Here is a 23,367-nt window from a genome sequence, read left to right on the forward strand (position 1 = left end):
TGCCTTTTGTGTCAATTTTTTGTTTTATTTTTTATAACAGAAACATTGAGGTATATATCTAAAATTACACAATATGGATTATTTTTGTGCAAATGCATATTAAAGTAAATAAAAACAGCATAGTTAAGAAATACACCACTCTCTTGAGAGGGAAAGGACTTAACTGTGTGTGTGTGTGTGTGCGTGCACGTGTGTGTGTGCGTGCGCATCTGTGGCTGCAGGTGGGCTATCTGTATGACCGGCTGTTGATAGACTGCCTCATTCTCCACAACAGGAGGAAAGGTTATCTCAGTGTGTGTGCGAGAGCGATGGAGAACGAGAGAGATGGCATGTGTGTGTGTATGTGTTCCTTCCACAATGGATGAAAGGTTATCTTTTACACACACCATTTCTGTAGACTTAACCCCACCCTGTGAGGTCATGGCTCTGATGTCATTTGGCTTAATTTTAGAAAGCTTGGCACCTTGAACGAACAATGTGTATAGTAATTCTATAGTGGTGAGGCCACCAGCCAGCTGAGAAAACATCAAAGAACACAAGTGTGTGTGTGTGTGTGTGTGTGTGTGTGTGTGGCTTCAATGTTTTCCCCGGCCTCTGGTCCCCTGTCCAGCACTATGCGGTCTCAGGTGGTAAGAGTACTGCTTGGCTTGATTCATGGCGTCGGTCAGGTGCACGCAGTCTATACTGCTCACTGTAAAACAAGCACATAAAATGACCTTTTAGAGACTTTAAGTTTGTTCAAACTGCTTGTTTGTGTATGCACACGCACTTACACTGGCTCTGGGTGCGTAAAGGCACGTCCAGGAGCAGCTGAGACTCAGAGCCCCGAAGTGAACGCCCTCGTCTGGCCATAGAGTTGCCTAAAGGACAGTAAAGGAAAATGTTTGGATGATATCTTCATTTAAGTTTGTAGCTACATCCTACTAACAGTTTCAATCAGCTGGCACTGCATAGCAAACCCCAGGACACTCCTGTAACTGGTTGAGCCAGTCAGATTCCACGCCCATGGCTGTTTTGGGTGTAGCCTTTATATTGCTGCTTGGATGATGATATAGTTAACAAAGGCTCTATAGCTCAGTGGTTAGAGCACTGGTCTTGTAAACCAGGGGTCGTGAGTTCAAACCTCACTGGAGCCTTAATTATTATCATTTTTTTCATATTTAGTGGCCACATTTAGTGGCTTTAATTATTAGTAAAAAAAATCCAATGTATTAAGGGAACTACTTGTCTCTGATTACTGACACTTACAGGTAGTCTACAAGAGGTAGTTCAGATTCAGTATTGTTAACATGTTTTATTCAGAATTATTTTAATATTTTTTTATTATTATTTTCTGCTGCAGTGCAATGGAAGACTCTGTCGACATGTTTAAAGTAGATCACATCTGAGAGCTTAAAAAAGTGGTTTCTTGGTAGCTTGTTTAATGTTACGAAGAGTGCCTGAAACATGTAAGCGTTGCCTCTCTGCCTTAGTATGTGTAATTGTGTACTGTTGGAGGAGCACAGTGGCAATAAATAATTAAATTTTACTGTGCTCTTAGTGCAGAGGTATAACATGTTTTAAATCAACTAATGAATCAAACTTGCACACAGAAATGCTTTGGCACATGTAGTTTTGTTATCTGTGATGTAAAAAGAAATGTCTCTCTCCGTGTGTTGCTACAGATCTTAGAGATGCATTTCAGATAAAATAATTAACAGGCAATTTAAAAATGGTTTATGATGATTAAACGGAGCAATGTGACCCAGTCCAGAGTTGTGCGTCAAATGTCTGAATACGTCTCATAAAAACAGCAGTGCGAGAACAAGTCTCGTGTGTGTGTGTGTGTGTGTGTGTGTGTGTGTGGCACAGTGTCTGGGTTTATGTGTGTGTGTTCAGCAGATTGTTCTACGCAGTCGTCTGACATTCCCCCTGACAGCTCTGAACTTTTCACAGTGCCAGGAATGACAGAGAGCGAGAAGGATAGAAAGAGAGGGAGGAGGGTGAGGTGAGGTGAAAAGGGGGAGGGGAAAACCACGTCAGAAGGTTGGATTGGGTTGGAGTGAGGAGTTTGGAGACGGCGTGTGCACTTGTATGTTTTGGCCCAGCGAGGTTTCTGCCCGTTCTCCCATCATCACCTGGTGATGTGTGATGAAGGTCAGGGCTGTCTGTGGGCCGATACCCTACCATAGGTTCCACATAGCCAACCAGGCTGATACTGTTCTGATATGTAGACTGAAGCGTCACTTGAACATTTACATGAGTTCCTGCTCCCAGAGTTAGTCACATACAGCGTGTTCTACAACGGTATGACAACCATCCTGACTTCCAGCTTCTTCTTCAATCTGTTTCCATAAAATTTAAGAGCTTTGAGCAATTGGGATGGAAAAGTTCCCACCTCAAAGGGTAAATCAACGCAGGAACGTGGGGCAGGAAACAGCTACTTTCACACTCTCTGTAGGTTACAACTTAAGAAAATTCTGCACACCCAAACCAATATAGGCTTTGACATCACTGACACACAGTATGCTTGAAAGTTTCAGCCTATTGGGAGCAGTGCAGCAGCTTTTTTCAGCCACAAGTGATTCATAGGTGGTTTACCATCAAAAGGATACGGCTGGTCATATCCTACATTCTATATATTTCATCACCAAATCCCATGAAAAGACAAAAGGCCACAGTGCATCAGTTCATCTCCCAGTAATTTCCAACGTCCTTACCCTGTCTGTGGCCCACTCCAAGATCATTTGTTCCCATTGAGGACATAATCGTTACAAATATAAACCAGAGTAAATGGTGCATTTGTTGAAGAATATTTTTAGGTGCACTAGCTAGTAATTAATGTATGACAGTGGGACAGTGAATGTGTAAAAAACTCATAATAAACTACAGTGCCCAAGTGTTTTTGGACAACAATGGATCTCAATGACTCAGAGGAATACGCTATTGAAGAATTTGGCTAAACTGTGTTTTCATGAGAATTGTTTAAAATAAATAATACAACCAGATAAATTGCTTTAAGATGCGGCCACATTTGCATATTGTCCCTACCCATATTTACTTCTTCTCTTGTTCACTTCGGTCGAAGCCCAAGTGACAAATTTAAGCTTGGGCTTAAGAGTTTCCTGCTTTGGTGTCAGCTCCAGCCGACGGAGTCACAGCTCAGACTTCAGGTTTGTTCAATTTTGACCTGCACATTTGCAGTCAAGCTGATGGGAACCACACTTTACACAATTACACCATTGGTAGTATAATTACACTACCAGACATACAAAGCATCGCTCTCAAGTTTTAGTTGAATGATTCAGGAGGGGTATGTGTGGTTCGCGATGGGGCTCTACTGGGGAAAGGGTGTGGGGTCCTTCCATATGATGTCTTGTTTTTTTCTTTCTGTGTAAGTGGAATTTTGTTATTTTGTAAGCTTTATTATGTTGTTGTTTGTTACACACATATATTATAAAGCAAAAAAAAAGCTCACCATAGATACTTTGTAGCACTGAGCTCTTTCTCGTTGACGGTTTAGTGGGTTGAGCTCGGATTTCCATCTTCTTCCTGTTTTGGGCGTGGTTTGAATCACCTGACTCCACCTCTTCGCGGGCCCTTACCTCTCTCCGTCTGTGTGCGTGGAACCTGCAAAAACACATTCATGCAAGCGCATACAAGTGCATGTCGTTCAATAATCAAACAAAAATATCTCAGACTGCGTTCAAAGGTCTAAAAGCTGGCAAGTCCTCACACTAATAAACTAAGCATAAACAAAGTAAACAGAGTTTATTCAAGGCAGTTAATAGGCAGCACATACAGAATATAATTGTGTAGCTGAATGGAAACAGTGGGCCTCCTGCAGCGGACTGGCAGCCTCTAAGAGAAACACAAGCAAAGAGAGGCTGCTGGTAGCTATTAGAGCAACACATCTGAACTTTTAGCCTCTTGTTAAACCAGTATGAAAGCTCTAGATTATACCCCGTCTGTCCCCTGCCTACTTGTCTCACCCATCTCCCACGCTCTCCCCCCACAGCTCAAGTGTTGATGGCATCCAGACTGAACATGGGGTGGTGGGGGGGGGGCACATGTGGGCACCACATGGCACTGCCAATCTCCCACAGCCAGATAAGCTCCTGCTACTGAACACCCTTTCGGGTACAAACACAAGCGCACACACACATGTAAACTCACCTTCGCCAAGCTCGCTGGATGATGCGTGCAGCCTCGTTGCTTGTGCTGTGCTGCTCTTTGTTGTGCTCCCTGTGTGTGTGTGTTGGGATAGGTGCATGTGTGGCAGACTGAGTCTTTCTTGAAGGGCTTTTGTGGTCTAAAGATGAACTACTTCTTAATGAGGGAGTGTGAGTTTGGTCTTTGGTGGTGACCTTTTCTGAAGTCTGCTCCTTGTGGTTTCTGTGCTTTTGTGGAGAGGTGCGAGCATCAGTCTTACCGGAGGCAGTCTGCACATGTGTCATGTGAGCATCTCTCTTTTTTAGAGGGATGCATTCTCTTATAATAGTGTCAGTTTGGTCCGTCGTAGAGACGCTTGTGGAAGGAGTGTTTGAGGAAAGTCTTTCCCTGCCTTTGGGCATGGAGGGGGGTCTGGGTTTGACGCTGGGTGGCTGGCTGCAGCTGGCAGGAGAGAGAAGTTCCTTCAGCCTGGTGGTGTGGGAAGCACCGGGCACTGTGTCACCGGTCACATGACAGTGGCGGCTCGAAGCATCAGGAACCTCATGTGGTTCAGCTGCTTTACTTTTTCTGGAGAATCTGCTCTTGTGTACTGGTGAGCGAAATGAAGAGAAAAGAAAAGGAAACATGAGATATACAAAAGATTTTGTGCAAAATGTTTCTGCTTTGTGTGTGTTTACTTGCGGGAATGCTGTTTTTTATTTCAAGAAAATATTTATCTTGGAGTTTGACAACCCACTAGACATACATTCAAACCATCATTAGCCTATTTCTGCACATTTGTACCTTTGTGTCTCTCCTCTTTGCTCTTAGTGCGTTCAGCTTTTGATGATTTCTTTGTTTCAACCACCGAGTCATTCATGGACAAGTCCTCTAGAATGTTCACTAAGGAGAGCTTTTCCTGCTCTGTTCTCACCAGAGGGACCCTCCGTTTCTCATCAGCGGCCACAGACACTTGCTGTACAGCTTCTCTCCTCCTCAGTTCCTCCTCTCGCTTCCTGAACACAAAGAAAAGCAGTGGGATCTGAGTTTGTTTTAAATGTATGGACATTGACATGGACAGAGAGATCAAAACATTGTGTTCAGATGAGAATATTAAATATTACATATATTTTAGTTATACTAATGCACCATCAAGTGTGCAAATAAAAAATGACCACTTCACACAGGCGAAAGTGCAACTTTCTGGTTCATGCCAAGACAATAAAAAGTACTCTTTCTGTGCAAAGACAGTTTTTTAGTTGTGGAGTAATAAATATTTCATGCATTTGGTCACAACTTGGGGGCAATCTAATACGAAGAAAAGATGCCGTACAATAGATTACTTTGTAAGAAAAACATCTCATAAAAGACTTATGTTTCAATAAAACTGCATGCTTGAAATAACAAGAAGTCAATGTGCCCTCCTAAAACAAATTTGCCTCTCAAAAGCAATATGTACGACAGAATAAAGGTGAGACTGGTGAACAAATGACAAAACAGAGAGCTAGCCAGAAGAGAGAGACAGCGGGAAGACTGATGTGTGTGCGGGGATGACAGAGAGAAAGATAGATATGGAGAGAGTGTGACTCTTCCTATATGGGCGAGAAGAGGAAGACAGAGACAAATATTGAAGACAGAAACAGGAGTGAGTGATGAATGGCTGAGGCTTCAGTACATGTGTCTCTGTCTACGCACACAAACATGTGAGTATGTATCTGTGTGTGCTCATCTCTCACTTGGCTGCATCCTTGCGCAGCTGCTCATGCCTCATGAGGAGCTGCTTTCTCTCCTTGAAGGCCTTGCGGACGGTGTAGCCCTTGTAGACAGCCTGGATGGAGGCAGCAGCGATGTCCTGGATGGCTGCGATTGACAGAGCACCATGCTCCAGCATGAACTGAGTCACCTCACTGTGCCCCCCCAGCAGAGCGTAGTCCAAAGGGGTGTATCTGCAAACCACGGACACCAGTGTCATTCATAAATCTGTTTTCCAGCTTCTACCTCCCTGTCTCCTCACCTCCAGTTCCTCCATCTCTCGACTAGCTCTGTCCTCACCTCTCCTCAGTGTGCTCCATGTGATTAGGAAAGGCATTGTAGCCCAGTAGCAGTTTCACAGCGTCCAGGTAGCCATTGTTACACGACCAGTGTAGAGCAGTCCGCCCCTGTGCAACCATAAAAAGAGCACCCATTCAAACTATAGCTGTGTTCAAAGTTTCAGATAACATACAGATGCATGGATGCATTCATGAACGTTTGAGCAGATTTCTACCTCTTTGTCCTGTATGTTTGGATCAGCATTGTTCTCCATGAGAACAGCCATGCAGGTGATGTAGCCGCCATAAGCAGCACACTGCAGAGGAGTCCGTCCTGCTTGGTCCTGCCCAGCAGAAGTTTAAATATTTAACAGTCTGGTGCAGAACAATTAAATGAGTAGCTAAGGATTAATGAGGCTGATCCTGATTTTATCCTCACTGCTTGTGAAACAGTGCAGTGGAATAATTAATATTTGATTCATATTGGACCCACCACTTCAGATGTGCAACTAATTTTTGTTGCAATCAATGGGGGACAACAATCCTTGTTTAGTGGATAGAAAGCCTTCCGCGGTGCAGCCAAAGCTAACATGATGCTAGATTTAAAATAACCTCCCAGGTTTGTTACAACAGACTGTTGTATCATGTTAGCTTTGGCTAAACTTTGGAGATCTTCTTGTGCATGAAACAAGGATTGTGGATGGAAAGCTAGAGCTGCACAGCCCAGAGACAGATAGGGATGGGATCAAACTTCCCTATTTACTATGTAAAACTATGGAGTAATGACTATTAAATAGGGATTTAAAGATCCTGTTTCTGTGTATGTTTTGAGTGTGTGCATTCATACCTGTACATTGGGACTAATCCCATTCTCCATCAGTATCTGGCAGACCTCAGCATTCCCTCCCAGAGCTGCCCAGTGCAGAGCAGTGTGACCATCCACGTCTACCAGATCCACGTGTGCAGAACCTTTATTCATTACACTGACATTTCAGTTGAGGCATTTAACTGACACACAGAAATGTGTAGTAATACTTACTGTACATACTGTATGTACCAACTGCACCCACCTTTGATGAGTGTGAGAATGACATCTCTGTGTCCCATCTCGCAAGCGCGAAACAGCGGCGTGTGTTTCATCACATCTAGAGAGTCGACCATCGCTCCCCTCTCCAACAGCAGCTTCACTGTGCTCACATGGCCTGACAGGGAGGCCGCATGGAGTGCTGTGTGAACACGCACATATATATGTAAAAAAAACTACCCCGAGAAAAGAATACGAGGCTCTTCCCTCATCTGCCTCTTCTTTGTTCATTCATCCCCTAGACTGTCGCTCCTCTCTGGGCTGTGGCTAAAGCCCAGTCAATGGAGGGTTAAACCAACACAGACATTTAATGAGGAGCAATATACTTAAACCTCCTTGTGGCTTCCCCTCCGTCCCCTCTCTCCAGTCCCCAGACAGTACAGACTAGAGTCAAGTGCATGGAAGTGATCTGGGCACCAGTCAGCTCCACTGCCCTTCACACCGTCTCATTAGCATGACTCAACCGTTGCATGTTATGCATGCATAAGCAATGACCGCCTGGCTGAGCAGAGGGGCTATTGCCATGGAGATTATAAGTCCAAAAAGCGCCGGGGGTCAGAGAGTGGCAATAAGTTGTGTGTGTGTGTGTGTGTGTGTGTGTGTGTGCGTGCGTGTGGCAATAAATTGTGTGTGTGCTCATCAGAGGACAGTGCTGGCAGTGGTGGGAGTCTATTCAGCGAGCTCACACTAATTTTGCTGACACTATCACTTCACTCTCTCTCTCTCAGCCTCACAGTCTCTCTAGCACCTTGGGGGAAATCCCCTGTGACATCATCATCCCTAGCCTAAAACAAGAAGCAGGCCACACACAAACAGAACAAGGATAAAAGTGTGTGTGTGTGTGTGTGAACAGTATTGGGAAGAGTAGGGGGTGCGGGTCAAAGCCTCGTTTTCCGCTCTGATTTCTCAGGCACTCACCTGTGCCTCCGTACTTGTCGGCCATGTTGATGTCAATTTGAGGGGTGAGGGTCAGCATGGTGCGGATTACATCGTCACTGCCTTTCCCAGCGGCCCACATGAAGGCTGTCCTCCCCTCCAGATCGGGTTCATCCTTCACAGACGGGTGAGACAGAAACACACCCACTGTCTCCTACTCACCGCACATACATACAGAAGACCATTATTTCAGCTTAATTTAGTATTTTGGACGGTATGAAAAGGGAGACATTAAATCACACATTTAAAGGATTAATGTGCATAGTTCTACATGACTAGGCAACATAAAACTTGGGACAAACTAATAAAATAAATCTGTAGATTATCATTAATAAAATCACTCCATGTCAAACAGTATACAAATTAAAATAGTAAACATATATTTCCAAATTCCCCATAAACTATAATTTGACCTTGACAATCAAGCATGTAAAATCATAATAATAATTTGCCTTTATAAGACAGCATTTTCAAGGATGCCGAACATGCAGGATGAGACAGCTTTATTTTATCATAATAAATATTGTATTTTGGATAAAGATGCTTGATGCTGAATCAGCAGGTTTTCAAGCTTTGTGTGTGAGTGTGCATGACTCACAGCATTGTTGCTCTGAGCACCATAATGCAGAGGTGTTGCTCCTTGGCTGTCTGAGGGAATAGTGCCTGATGTGTTTCTCTCCAACAGTATGTGGACGATTCTTGCGTGGCCTGAAAAACACATGTTTTCCATTAGTGGGATGTACGGGTGAGAGATAAGGACAAGGATACACGATAAGGATCTGGGATAATTGCTCACCTTTTTTTAGTTAACTAAAACTGTTAACAGAAAGAAGCCAAAAAAAGTACATCACCTCAACAGAAGTCCACTCTCACAATTTATATAATTACTAACCACTGTGTTTCATTGTGTGATGCTATACAGGTTGTAATAAACCCAAAGAAACAACAAGAGTCAACAGCTTTGCTAGCGGCTCTGTGATGCTGCTCTTGGGCACAGTGGTGCTTTGAGCTGAAATTCTAATGTCAACATGCTAACGTTAACCAGGTATAATGTTTACCATGTTTACCATCTTAGTTTAGGGTGTTAGCATGCTAACATTTGCTAATTTGCACTGAAGTACAGCTGAGGCTGTCAGCTGACACAAAAGGAAAAGTGAGGGGATCATCAAAGTCAGTAGGATTCATCCTCTGGTTACCATGACCATCTGTATGTATCTGATAGTTGTTGAGATATTTTAGTCTGGATTAAAGTGGTGGGCTGACAGACAGACCATCAAACAAAATTGCATTCCCTAGAGCCAGGCTCTATATATATAAAATAAATAAAACATAATCTTATCATGGGGGTAATAACTCGTCTATTTTGGCTTTGATTCAGCTAACCAGTGTAAAACTTGTTCTCATTGGAATTTTGTTTTTAGGGGAAAGTGGTTGTAATTTTCCACAAAGCCTGAAATCCTTCATTCACAGTGTGCAGCGTTCATTCGGGCTGCAGTAGGTCACACCCACCGAGAAGAGCTGCCCAGTGCAGCGGTGTTCTGAAGAGGTTATCATAAGCTGTCACATTACAGCCCTCGTAGGACGTCAGCACCTCCACCACTGCCTCATTACCGTCTGCAACGGCAAAGTGCAGGGGAGTCCGCCCCTCATAGTCCTGCCAGTTTAACAGGGACTCAGTTGGCGCTGCCTCCTTCTCACACACACACACACGCACGCACACACACATACAAGACAACCACAGAAAAGAAAAACATGCAGACTGACAGGTGAGGATGGAGGATGATGATGACAAATTTAGTCAGTGAGTGTGTGTGTTTGTGTGTGTGCAATAGTGTGTACCAGTATACAGCGGACGGTTTGTGTAGCGCTGGGCTCCTGACTGTGCGCTGCCCAGTGCAGAGGGATCTTGCCCTCACTGTCTGGGATGCCAATGTTGGAATCATGCTTGATCAGAAGGCGAACGTGTTCTGGTCGGTTATAAAACGCTGACCAGTGGAGAGCAGTTTGCTGTACAAATAGAAAGTGGGACAGAGAGAGATGAAAAGGAAGAGGCAAAGATGATGGATGAGTTTAAAATAGAAGCAGCCATTGTAACACGAGGTTTGAGGTTTCCATTTAGGCTCAAAAAATTACTCCACTTTGACATGGGGAGGAAATATGAGGGCAATGTGCTACACAAAGATCATATTGAAGATCATGCCTCCGTGACGGCTACTGAGCTATTCTGAGATATGCAGAAACCACTGTCATCTGACATGATGATGCATATTGGATTATTACAAAACGAACTACTGATGTCAGATACACATCAGCTCCAGAAGAGAGAGGAGACTGTGTGTTTGTATGTTTGTGGTCTTATCAGTAGGACACAGGACAAAGCCACAGATTGTTAAATTGTTCACTGCTGTGTGTGTGCCTCTCGGGGGGTTCATGCGTGTATGACCTCAAATTCCTGCTGCTTCTAACGAACTGTCTTCAGTCAGTCAGTTATCTCTTTACAGGTTATTGGTCAGACGCCCAGACAGGCTGGTTTCTAACGGAGGACAAACTGTGGGCAGCTGGGAAGACAAACAATCTTCCAACAACTTATTTGTGTGTGTCTGTACTGTAGTACCTTGTTCTTGTCTTGCGTATCAACCTCTCCAGGTCCAATATGTTTGAGTAGCAGGGCGAGGGCTTTTTGGGAGGGGTGTCGGGTGGCCAGGTGGAGCGGGGTCATCTCCTCTAAATCTTTCTGCAGCCAGTTAGCACGCCTGGACAGCAGCAGCTTCAGGAATCGCACATTCCCCTGCAACGAACACGTACAAAAAAAACCCAAATTGTGCTAAATATTATCTCAGAAATCACCAACTCTCCTTGATATTAGTCATGAACCAGCAGCAATGACACACACACTCCCACACACACAGACTCCCCAGGCGTTTAGCTGTGTCTGGTTCAATCCACAGGTCATCCATCTTCGTTTGCGCCTCCTGCCTCTCTGTTCAGCGTCTGTGATGAGCTGTTAAACAGTAAACAGCGGCTCTGCAGCCTGACAGAGCCACCACTCTCTGCCTGTCATCCCCTCCACATCATCATCCTCAAGTTTTGGTCTCAGCGTTTCTCCACCAGGCCGTGGGGTGATGTATTGTGCAACAGCTGTCGCTCATCAGCGTGGTGTGTGTGTGTTTGTGTCCATGCCGGCATGACTGTGTACACGTGTGAGAATATTTTGTATATTTGCCATCCTGTGACCACAAATCCACAGTCTGACAGATCTATCTTGTGTGTGAGCATGCATCTAGACTGTGTGTGTGTGTGTGTGTGTGTGTTCCCATCCTCCCTATTCTCAGTCCAATTAGATCGGTAATCCCTGGCCTCTCTCCCTGTCTCAGCCATTTATTGATCAGATGTCAACGAGACAGGGCTTCCCATCACTAGCATCCCCCAACACACACACACACACACGTGCACACACACTCCCTATCTACTAGACAGACCCCAATAACCTATTACCTCCCCTCTTTCTTCAATGATATGATGATTCTGTATCAGCACACTCCCATAAAAGTAGGCACAGACACATAACTGAGTTGTAAAGGGATATCATTAGTGCCACATCCTACTGTTCCCCTGCCACATCCCTTTAGAGTGAACACACCACTCTGTCTAGAGGTGTCCTCATTAACATTGTCTCCTCAGACTGTTCCTCAGTCTTTAATGAAGTTTACAGAACATTCAGCTCCTCTTTTTTTTTTTCCAGTATCAAAAATGCTGTGAAACAGGGCTTTCTCCATGCAGAAAAATTGTTTATTTACAGGAATGTGTATAAGTGAAACTCATAGCTACAATGTGTGTGTAGCAGGATTATACCCCCCCCCCCCCCCCCCCCCCCCCCCCCCCCCCCCCCCAAAGCCCTAAGGCCATAACTATAGCCACTAGGGGGCACTGGCTTCCCACTGGAGTTTATCGACTATGGAATTGCCATTAAACCTCAGATCAGACCTAATCTTCATATTCCACTTTTATAAATCCACCCCTTATCAGTTCTTCTGAAATAAACTTAACCACAAAAAGGGGCTGACATATGTGTGACAGTCAACATTTGTGTGTGCTTCAGTGTACGTCTGTGTCAGGATGCCCATACCTTCTGCGCGGCAAGGTGCAAAGCGGCGCGCTGGCTGTGGTCGGTCTTGTTGACCGAGGCTCCGGCCTTTAGCAGAATCTCTGCACAATCCAGGCGGTCAGCCAGCACACAGTACATCAAAGGGGTCCGGCCAAACTGGTCCTCACGGTCCCGCAGCGAGGGATCTGCTACACACAAGGACACATACAACAAACACAGTTTGAAGGTTTAAGTCAGAGGGTAAGCATTAATAGTGAAGATTTGGGTCAATATGCGTTGTATTCAGTTCAACAAACAGAAAGGCTTTTGATGGAATATGTTATAAACTGTTTTTAAACGGTAACTCCTTGTACTTAAAATGCAGTCTTTTACTGCTTCAGTTTAATAGGAGTTCCACTTCCACTTTTCTAAATAAGTCAGAGCAGCTGGAACCCCAGATGGAAATACTTTAACATTGATAAGCTGGAGGACCACATCGCCTCCTTGCGAAGAGTAACATAAATGGCACTGATCATTTGATGCTATTTCTCGCCACACATTTCAATTTTGTATTCAAGTTTAAATCTCAAAATGGCTTAATGTCCAGATAATGACAGCACTTTTGCAGAAGTCTGGACCATCCTTTAGCAGAGGGGCCGCAGTTCCAGCTTCCATGCTGATGAGCACCAGCTCTGCTGTACCTTCTCCAAAACTCCTACCAGCTGCTGCAGCTGACCCTGCACTCTCACTTCCCTACAAATGGGGCCAATATAAAGAAGTGTTCCTGATAGAAATCAATAAAGCACCACATTACTACAGATTAATATGAACTGAACCCTGTGTGTTTGGGGTGTTTTGGTGGCCTAGGCCCTAGGGGTTAAGACGCACATGATATAACCGCATTGACCCCGTTTCAATTTCCAAGAACCTTTCTTGGATGTTATATCCTTCTCTCTCCCAATGTGTTCCCTCTCTGTTTCACAACAGTCACTGTCCAACATTAAACTTGTGTGATGCAGGTGATGTAGTGAATAAACCTGTAATATGTCTAGAGGCTGACTGGTTGTGTGCTACTTACCTGTGATGAGTTTGAGAAGGGCGCTCCTATCTCCATTGACAGCTGCAGCATGGACCTGCGAGCCCAGAGAGGCAGGTCCTGGGCTAGACATCGCTGAGGCCTGCAACACAAGCAGATAGAAGGTCACAACTCAACCTGCAGCAACTTGCACTCAACTTACTTCAAGTATCAAGTATTTAATACAGACAGTTTCCTTACCATTCATTGTCCTGCAAGCACACCCCACAACTGGATATAGTTGCGCTTCAATAGCTCACGCCATATTATATGCCATAAAAGCCATGTTTAAATGGCAACTACTAATGAAATCACTTCAACATCTTCCACAAACATCGATCACATTTCAAGCAGATAACACACACCTGATTCTCCGTTCGTTTTCAACATCACAATGAAACAGATACTTCCCAATGTTGGCTTACAGTAGGTAGTGTGTGTGTTTGTGTGTGTGTGTGTGTGTGTGTGTGTGTGTCTGCTCCTGCTGAGGGGGCTAAATCTCTTCCTGGCCCCACTTACCCAGAGCCCAGTGAAAGCTGGGTAATCTGCAGACAGGAAGCAGCTGGGGAGGGGGAGACCCTGTGTGAGCGTGTAAGAGGGGGGTCTCTCTTCATGTCTTATTCATGTCTCATTAATACTGCAGCATACCTTGCTGTGTGGGTGTGTGTGTGCGTGTGTGTGTGTGTGTGTGTGTGTGTGTGTGTGTGTGGGAGGGTTTAGAGATGTGGGACAAGCCCTGCGGGGCACAACAGAGAAATCAATTATTGCCCCTAAACACATAAACGCTGGAGGCACAAACTCGTGCCACAATCGGAGATTTCTCCAAGACATTTTCATTAACAGTCACATGAATAAATCTGATTCACTACTTATGAAACTTGCAGTATAAAGAGGTTCTATGCAATACAACTGATGGGAAATATTGATAAAGTTTAAGCAGGCTGATTACTTCTGTCACAGTCTTGAGAACTTTTTAACTCTTGGTAAGAAAACTGAATGAAGGGAGGAGAGAATACTCTGGTGTCCTCCATCCTTCCTTCTCATCCCCCTCTTCCTCCCTGCCATCGCCTCATAAACAGCGCTCTTATAGACACTGCGTGCAGCATGGCAATTACCCATCATGCTCGCTGCTTTCTCACGCTCTGCCAGGTAGTGGCGGAGACTTAATACAGGTTCGTTAATACATTTACAGCAAAGTAGGGCTATGTGAGCATAAAGGAGGATGGGAGGGAGAGATGATAGGTGCGTAACATAAAGGTGTGTGTGTGTGAACATAGATGTGTGTGTGTGTGTTTGTGTGTCAGTGTTTGTGTGTGTTTGGCACATGTGCCATGTCATGGGAAGTGATTTTCCGTGAGAGAGAGTTTTTACAGGGGCTTTACCAAAATCAACCACAAACATCTCTAAACATCTCTAATTTAGAGTGATTACTCAGTCAGTAATGCACGTGCATGCGCACATACACAAACACAGTCTGCAGATGCTAATATTTAACACATGCGGAAATAGCAGAGATGCCATAGTCGCACTTTCAGAAAGAGTAATATCATGATTATGATGTTGACATCCTCTTACACAGATGACTAAATGAGACAATCTCATATTCGCTGTGCTTCTTTAAAATTTTTTGAAAAGTTCAAAACTTTTCCTTCACTATTTTTAATTTTTTCTGCATTTTTGGAGTCAATATGAAAGCCCCCAGCTGCCACAATAAAATACAGATATAAAATGATTTGTAAATAATCTCGGACTATAATAAAAATATCATAATTTGACCAAACACTGACATGAGGGACACAAGTCAATATCTGAATCTATGTGAGGGACATTCATATCGCCAAAAGAACAGGCAATTAGAGTTTCACGAGGGCCTGTTTTGTGTTTTGGAAACACCTACGGTGCATCCAAATTTGGCTAAAAAGGCTTTTGCAATGCAGTGTCTGAAATCAAACAAAGGAGGGTGTAAAAACAACACTAGGTCCTGTTGAGAGGTTTGGAGTGGTCTCATTTAGCCATTCATATGTGTTCCTCAGGGAGCGCTCCACTTGTTAATACGAAGACAATAACTCAGAGTAAACTATTGATCACAGGCTGAGGTCCAGACTAAGTGATTGTGCATCTGTATAAGTATTGATTCATGCTGATGCTGGCATTATTTAGTCTTTATTCATATTCGGCCTCATATAACTGCAGTGAGTTTAACAAAGAGTCCACACCCTCCCACGAAACCTTTCAGCAACACTACAGGAGTGCTGCGCATTTACACACTGCTTCCTCCTCACACACACACTGGACGTGTACTGTAACTAACACTTCAATTGATGCTATTGAGACAGACAAGCAAAGAAACCTTAAAGTGAATTAAAGTGTGTGTGTTTGTATACAGCGTGTTTGACTATACGTTTCTCTAGCTGTCTGTCACCGGGAAGGTGTCTGCTTTTGATAGCGGACATAGCTAGGGCATGCTGGGTAAGCAGTGGGGAACAGAGTCTGAACCTGTGGCTTTTATTTCAATTCTAGACAAGCACACAAACATAAATACACACACACACACACACACACACACACACACACACACATTTTATTTAAGTGTCTCTTTACACAGTTTACACAGTTATGACAGAGTGAGTTTAGGCTCTTAGCCAACATGGGGTTATTATGGATGCCTATACCACCTACATGTTTCCGTGTGTGTCTGTGTGAGGGTGTACCTATGTCTACCTACATAGGAGGTAGAGACTGCGGGGATCAATCCCTGCATTTTGACTGACAGGTAAAGAGGTTGAGGAAGGATAATATCAGCCCACAGGGATGCCCAATCTGTAAAGCCCTATTTCTGGGGGACTTCCTGGTTCCCCAAGGACCAATGAGCTGGCTCCCTCAGCTGGGGGCCGAGCCCTGGGGCACAGCGGGGCCAATCAGCAGGGGGGCAGAAAGCTGAGTGACACATAGATCAGCTAATTTACATCATTACCACAATGCATCCTGACAAATGAGCCCCCAGGGTGTGAGCCAATCACCTGGGAGAGTAATGCAATTAGGCGGGACCACAGCTGTCAATCTCACAACCACGGGGGTCAGGTAGAGACGCCTATGGCTAAAACACCCCTGCCTGCTGCCTGTCGTTCACGCACACCATCTATATATGCACACACGTATATACACTGTAGAGAGGGAACACACAAATCACTGGTGCAGATACAAAGTGTAGCATGATAGACGCTGGTTCTCTATCCATCTCCTGAGGGTGGAGGGTAGGAGGGAGTCAGGAAGGGAGGTGGCGTGTGTGACTGCTCGAGGGACACAGACACTTGTGTCCTCTGAGGAGTTGCACCTGAGCGCAAGTGTGTGCATATGTACATACATCTGGGTGTTTGTGTGTGTTTACATTTGCCCATGTGTTTTCGCCCACCTGGGGCACAGTGTTGTTTATGCTCGGAGTCTGAGCTGTACACGAGGACTATGACAACAAAAGGCAGGGGGAGGTAAAGTGGTGCAGAGTAGGCCTGTATTTGACTGGCATGTAAGCAAGTCGCTGCTGCTAATGAGGCTTATCTTAGTCTCATTAGGTGTAGTGATATCATACCGGAGCACTCCATTCAGTCGATAGGGTTATGCCCAGCATGTCGTTAATGTTTGTGGTGTGTGTGTGTGTGTGTGTGTGTGTGTGTGTGTGTGTGTGTGTGTGTGTGTGTGTGTGTGTGTGTGTGTGTGTGTGTGTGTGTGTGTGTGTGAGGGCTGGTCGATGCTGCTGTGACTGGCAGACTGGCAGGCGGTGCTTGAGATTAATCAGAGGCACTAATAACACCCAGTCTAATGCGAGATATTATAAAGAAACACCGCGAAAAACAAACACATAACGTCCACAAGAGTGAGCTGATACAGTCCCTGTCACCTTGTGTGTGGTTCAGGCACCGCTGATGCAACGCTCTGAGAGTTAGGGGAGCTGTGTGTTTTGTGTCATCCCATTATATCACTAATGAGCCGCCCTCGGGTGGGGGAGAGTGGGGGGTGGGGTGACAGCAAGGCGGACAGGAAAAAGACAGATGAATAAAAAGACTGAGAAGAGGAGGGGAGAGCACGAGAAGGGGGAGGGAGACAGAGACCAGCTTGGGGACTTTTCCTCTCCTCCCCTCCATATCCTTTTCCCAACACCTCTGAGTCTAATTGGACTAAAACTGTGATCTAATTAAATGTCCAATTAAAGTGCAGAGAGCAGTGTGCCCACCGGCGAATCAGAGTACAGGGACATAATCAGCTGGAAAAACAAACAAAAAAATCAATGTGAGCAATGCGAATTGGAAGAAGATGGAGAAAACAGAAAAGAGAGTAGAGGGTAAAATGGGGAGGACGGATGGACGGACGAAATCAGAGTGCACTGAGAGCGGTATGGGTGTGTGCTGCATGGCTCTGTGCATTATGTCTTCAGACAAGGTTACTTCACAAAATATTAATACATAAGTGGTTATGGACCAAACTAACTACTCATACCTAGCTTTGACAACACAAAACACAAGAGAATAAAAAAGTCAAAGTTTCAAATGTTCTTGTGACATGGAACAATAGGCTGAGTTTGACAGGAGCACTGAAAAAAAGACATCATTATGCTGTGCCTCAATTTGTCAATCTACAAAGAAACATTTTTAATAAATAAAGTCATTATTAGACAAGTGCCAATATTTGCTGGTTAAGACTTCTCAAATGTAAAGTTTCTCTTTGTTTCATATCACTGTAAATTGAACACCTTTGTTTATGACTGGTGGACAAAGCAGTCAATTTGAAGACCTCCCATTTGGCACTGGTAAGTTGTAAAAGGCATCTGTCATTATTATGACTAAACAATCACCTAATCAAAAAAAAGATTTGTTACATTAATGAAGATAGTAATTTGGTGCAGCCCAACTTAAATCATACTTCAGAGTAAATGATGCAGTAGCTTGTGGCTTCACATAGCTCACTTCTGATAAACAATAGAAGGTTTCTGAGAAGAGTATACACTTTCCAATCAGAATAATGATCCTTATCAAATATTTTAGTATCAGGACTTACACATACATTTGATGTTATGTCGCACAGAAAAGGGTTGCCTTTCGAAGAATCTTCAATTTCCTTTGGTTCTATCTGTCTTATTTAATCTAGATACATGGGAAAGAACAAATTCGTAAATCACACCCATCAAACTCTTTTAGTTTTGGATAATTTTTATGCTTTTCACTTTGATTTAAGTAGATCTCTACACCAATACTTATTTTTCAAGTAAAATATCAGTAAACTTAGTAACACATAGTAGTAACATATACTGTAGGGCTGGGTGACATATTTACATTTGTCATAAGCTACCATAGTAATTGAATTGTGTTTTTATTTTATTTTTATTTGTGATGCACAAGTTTGTTGTCTAAACTAAAAATAAAAGTGAAATACTTGCACCAGAAATTTGTGTTCCACTGTAAAATTGACATTTGCTTATAGTATAATGCAATAAACACAGCATAGACAACTAAAACGTGGTTCCTCATATCTCAACAGATGAAGTGACATACTGTATATCAATATTGGAAGAACATATTCTGGACACTGTGATGTTTTGTACTTTTACAAAAGCATTAACAACTTAACAAGGACAGTTTGCTCCTCTTTCTCTCCATCACTGATATTCAGACAGGGAGAGAGAGAAATCTTCCACTGACTCCATCTGTGAGTTGCTCACACACTGTGAACCCCCTATGGACAGCTTTAGCCCATAAAATATTAATGCTGGGATTCAATTCAACATTCCACCTTAATCTCCTGAACAATTAGGCTGTTTAAGCACACGCAATTAGGTTTGTTACACATAGTCTCAATGGTCTTCACTCTAGAAAGAGAATTACAAACTGGTAGTACAGGGGAGAGACCAAGGTAACCAACAGATACACCCAATAACTACGGAAAATAAAACTCTTCAGGGATTTAGAAAGCTAAATTACATCTGGGTAGCTGCTCTCTGTGTGTTGGATTCTCACCATAGCTGCATTAAGGGGGACACTTCAGCAGATGTTTCTCAGTTCAGTGCATCCTTTGTGGGGTATGCACGCACATCCAAGTCCCCTACCTGTCCTGATCCTGGCGCCTGCAGGGGCATAGAAAGAGGATCACTCACATACTGAGACCAGCCCACCTGTTCACACAATTAACTGCCAACATAATACTGCTACTGTACTGATTACATGCAGAGGGGAGGATGCTTCAGAGTTAACATATTCGCGTTCAATCAGTCTTCTCATCTAATCTGATGATAAAGGAAGAATGACATTTTGTGTTTGTTTAAGCTGCAGCTAAACACACACTTTTGCTGGATTTATGGAAGGATTTTGCATAGTTGTGCATCAGAATAGGGTACCTAAAGGTTTTATAACTCACCTCGTTTTGTGTGGCAAAGTATGGTTTTGCTCAATAACATAAAACGCATTGCTAGATGGTGGAAATGGGTTGAACAGAGTATTGCAAAATGTGGACGAATAGTGATGCAACTCCCCCCTGTTCAGGAGAAATCACTTATGCATAAGCGTACTAAAGAAGTAACGTTACAGACACCAACTGTGTGACTGTGGATTAGTATAACGTTAATGCTATTGTGTTTTAATAAAGTGTTCTTTCCATCCCTCGTTAGTTGGTGTTATATTTACCGTTTGATTTCCTCTTCTCTCAGATGAAAAACCTAGTAAAGTTTTCTTCCAAGTAGTCCCGTTGAATCGCCACCGTCTGACTAAACACTACAACTCCCGTTACTGTTGCAGACCATTACAACGCCATGATTGGAGTTTTCCCCACTATCCTGGCTCAGCTGTTTTGCTTAGTGAAAAACAACATTACCCATAAAGCCAAGCGGGATAACAATACTAGGAAGTGTCCCTCGAGTTTCCGTGGTCACCGTGAGATCGGTTCGCCGTCAGTTTCCTGCTGCTGTAAGAAGAGCGGCGTCGAGACAGACTGGGAAGACTCAACACCACCACCTCCAATAACTATACTGTACAATGAAACTGTTAGCAATATCTCCATCTCTCGATATCCGCTTCGTCACGGTTATATCGCTGGTAAGCATCTTTATTTCAGCCTTGTAATGTGCAACAGCCCTCTGATTTTAGCCACAAGAGGAAGCTAACGTTAGCTGAGTAACGTTAGTTAGCCCGCCGCCGGATAGTTAGCTGGTAGCTAACCGATGAGCCACTGCTGGCATGAGACGTGGCTTTTAAAGTGGCTAAGGTGACTAGCGAGCCAGCGACCCGCAGCTGGAGGTGCAGTTATGTAGCAGGTTCAGCGAGGAGGCCTTTTAAATGGGGTTCACCAAACGACTGCCATAACTAATCAAGTTATCCAGCTGCAATGTCAACTTGGCCGGTATTGTTGAGTAACGTTAGCTGTTGTGTTCAAGCCTCATCCCACTTTATATAACCGAGTTGTTACTCGCACACCAGACTGTTTATTCCTGATTTTAAAAAATAGCTAAAGTTGGACTCTTGATAACTTTGTTGAGGAGGTATGAAGCATCCAGCTCGCATTATGTGCTAGCACAGATCGACAGGAGCGAGATACTTGGTAGCATGGTTAGTTTACGCGTTTTGTTGATTGACTTTGTTGGTCTGCTGTGTTTGATCAAGCTTAGTATTTGTTATTGTGCTGATGCACGGTTTTATTTTCTAACTCTTCGTGTGTCTGTATGTGTCTCTGAAGGATGCTCGCCGGTTGGTGAATTCCTCTGTTGTGGCTCATTCTTATTGGTTGACAACCCGGAACTAAAAATAGCGTAGCAGTTTTGCTGTTGTGAGAGTTTGGGCCTGAAATGAAAACTTACAACTTCCTCTGGGCTGCAGAACAGTGTCTGCATTTGTCTAACCATTGTGGCATTGCATAGCACTGTGTAGCCGTGTAATCCTATATGGCAAAAAGGTGTTTTGTTGAGTAGGATCAGATTTCAAAGGGAACCAGGAAATGTTTTCTATAGAGCAGTAACTGATAAAAGGATTTGTCAATCGGCAGAATAATTAGGAGCGCCGATTTTGATAATTAATTAATCCTTTTAAGTAATTTTTCTTGCAGAAATACTAAACATTCATTGCCTTTCTATACATCATTGTACATTGAAAATCCTTTGGTTTTGGACTATTGCTTGGATAAAAAGCAAGCTATTTTTACATTTCATATATTAGATTTATCATTTAATCAAAGACACAATTGTCAGATTAATTGATAATAGAAATAATACTTATTTGCAGCCCTAATTTTACACTAAACTAAGGGAGGGACCATGGCAGTTAAACTCTGTTGTAGTAGTGATTGTTACAGCCAGAAGGAGGATCATCATCATATATCCTGTTTAAAGAGGATCTTGCATCAGCACAGATCACAGCAGATCAATAGAATGTGGAGGCATTGTTTTTAAGCATTTTAATGCTGTAGAAGTTTTGTCTGATGACATTAAATTGGGGCAGTGGGCGTCATTATGAAAAAATGGGCTTGGCCTTTGCAGCCTTAATGAAATCATTTAGTAAAAGAGTGAAAGCTTTAATAATAAAGTCTTCGTTGGTCTTCTTCTGTCATGTCATCTCCATTGTTAAACATAGGCCATTTTAAACAAAATAGTTCATTTAGGCTACAATTGCCTTTTTTAAATTTGCATTGGTATTTTCAGTTGGCAGTCAGCACCTCCAAAACATCAGCCCTTTTTCTCTGTGCCGATCTCTTTCATATTCTTCTCTTTTATACAGCATTGCATCCAGAGCTGGAATTCTGAAATCCCTAGTTGGTACATCATAATTACAACCTTATTGTTTTTTGAATTGTCCATTGAGGAGAAACATTTAAAAAAAATGGATGGCTACAATATTTTATTTTCCCAACCCAAAAAACGGTCCCCCAGGCAACAGCTAATATTATGTCAGTGATATATGAGGATGTAGATTTTTTTTTACTATTATCTGACTTACAGTAAAATGTTGTTTTACATTTACCATAGAGGTGATTTTTCTGACTTAGGGTCATGCAATAATTAAAATAAAACCTCAGTGTATTCATTGATTTTTGATTACATTATGTTGAATAATCTGAATTTCTTGAGCACCCTGCCCAAGATGCAACTTGGAAGTTCTTTGCAATTCCATTATCTTTGGTATATTAGAGCGACCATAGTTGTCGCCCACGTTCTCTAACAGATATGATGTCAGAGATAATGTCTGACAAAAAGAGAATGTTGGTAAAAATGTGTGCAGTATGTTTGGGTGTAATGGCCAAATGAATTAAGAGTGACGGAAAGAGTATATGCAAACACAGTGCACCATATATTTGGATCAGTCTGCTGCACCTCTCAGTTCTTTTTAAAAACATGGTTGAAGACTTTTCTTTTTGACACTGCCTTTTATTAAATCAGATTTAAGGCTTTTAAATAATATCTTAAACTGCTCTGTAACTTGTTTTTGTTCTATTTAATTAATTTTAATTTTATTTTATTATACTGCCCAATGTTGCTTTAATGTAGAGCAGTTTGAATTGCCTTGTTGTTGAAATGTGCTGTACCTATTAACTTGTTCTGCCTTCCCTTACCCACAGCCAAAATTAAGCCTTAGGTGGCTCACGCTCTGTGATGAGGTGAATGATCTAGATGGAGCTAATATCAGCGCTGCTGATTCTTTTAAAGATGACAGCTGTAGTAGTTTTGACACCTATGGACAAATGTGGGCTCAAAACACAGTTAGAAATAAATGCAGTTCCACTGGTCTTTGTTTTGTTATACCTTTTGAGAAATATATCAAGTTTCAAAATACTGTTTGGATACTTTTTTAAAGGGTAATTGCATATATCCTGAAAAACACGTTATGGACAAACAGGGAATATTAAAGGAAAAAATGGGATAACATTTCGGTCATTGGCATAGCTCTTCATCAGGTATCAGATAAAGATTTTCACAGTAACAGTGTAATGCACGTCCTTCCCTGTTTGTCATATATTTCTGTGACATCCAGATCATTACCATAAATATATAGTCCATGAG

At 43.0% G+C, this 23,367-nt stretch overlaps 2 protein-coding genes and 1 non-coding gene across 7 annotated transcripts in view; 2 read left to right on the plus strand and 1 right to left on the minus strand.

Moving 5' to 3' along the window:
* invs (inversin) lies at positions 1–20,403 on the minus strand. 5 transcript variants are annotated; one of them, XM_046045672.1, is made up of 20 exons: positions 20,009–20,399; positions 19,346–19,452; positions 18,396–18,475; positions 13,344–13,443; positions 12,308–12,474; positions 10,796–10,969; positions 10,021–10,188; positions 9,691–9,871; positions 8,780–8,889; positions 8,164–8,335; positions 7,232–7,387; positions 7,009–7,130; positions 6,398–6,505; positions 6,184–6,290; positions 5,868–6,077; positions 4,936–5,147; positions 4,156–4,741; positions 3,458–3,609; positions 774–860; positions 1–691 (listed from the first exon to the last, which is right to left on the minus strand). In XM_046045672.1, the coding sequence occupies exons 4-20, from the start codon at positions 13,432–13,434 to the stop codon at positions 576–578; spliced, it is 2,919 nt and encodes a 972-aa protein (XP_045901628.1). In that variant the 5' UTR covers positions 13,435–13,443; positions 18,396–18,475; positions 19,346–19,452; positions 20,009–20,399; the 3' UTR covers positions 1–575. The 5 variants fall into 5 exon arrangements, with proteins under 5 accessions (XP_045901628.1, XP_045901627.1, XP_045901626.1 ...); XM_046045671.1 differs by lacking the exon at positions 18,396–18,475 and having other exon boundaries at positions 12,308–12,471; XM_046045670.1 differs by lacking the exon at positions 18,396–18,475.
* On the plus strand, positions 1,064–1,136 carry trnat-ugu. The gene has a single exon. It is a non-coding gene; the product is annotated as a tRNA-Thr (tRNA).
* Positions 20,253–23,367, plus strand: part of erp44 (endoplasmic reticulum protein 44) — a 12,663-nt gene continuing 9,548 nt past the window's right edge. Inside the window, exon 1 of the mRNA XM_046045679.1 lies at positions 20,253–20,416. Within this exon, the coding sequence (XP_045901635.1) occupies positions 20,357–20,416 (60 nt within the window). The 5' untranslated portion in view covers positions 20,253–20,356. The remainder of the gene's footprint in view (positions 20,417–23,367) is intronic.

This window comes from Micropterus dolomieu, linkage group LG03 (genome assembly GCF_021292245.1).
Source record: "Micropterus dolomieu isolate WLL.071019.BEF.003 ecotype Adirondacks linkage group LG03, ASM2129224v1, whole genome shotgun sequence".
Lineage (NCBI taxonomy): Eukaryota > Metazoa > Chordata > Actinopteri > Centrarchiformes > Centrarchidae > Micropterus > Micropterus dolomieu.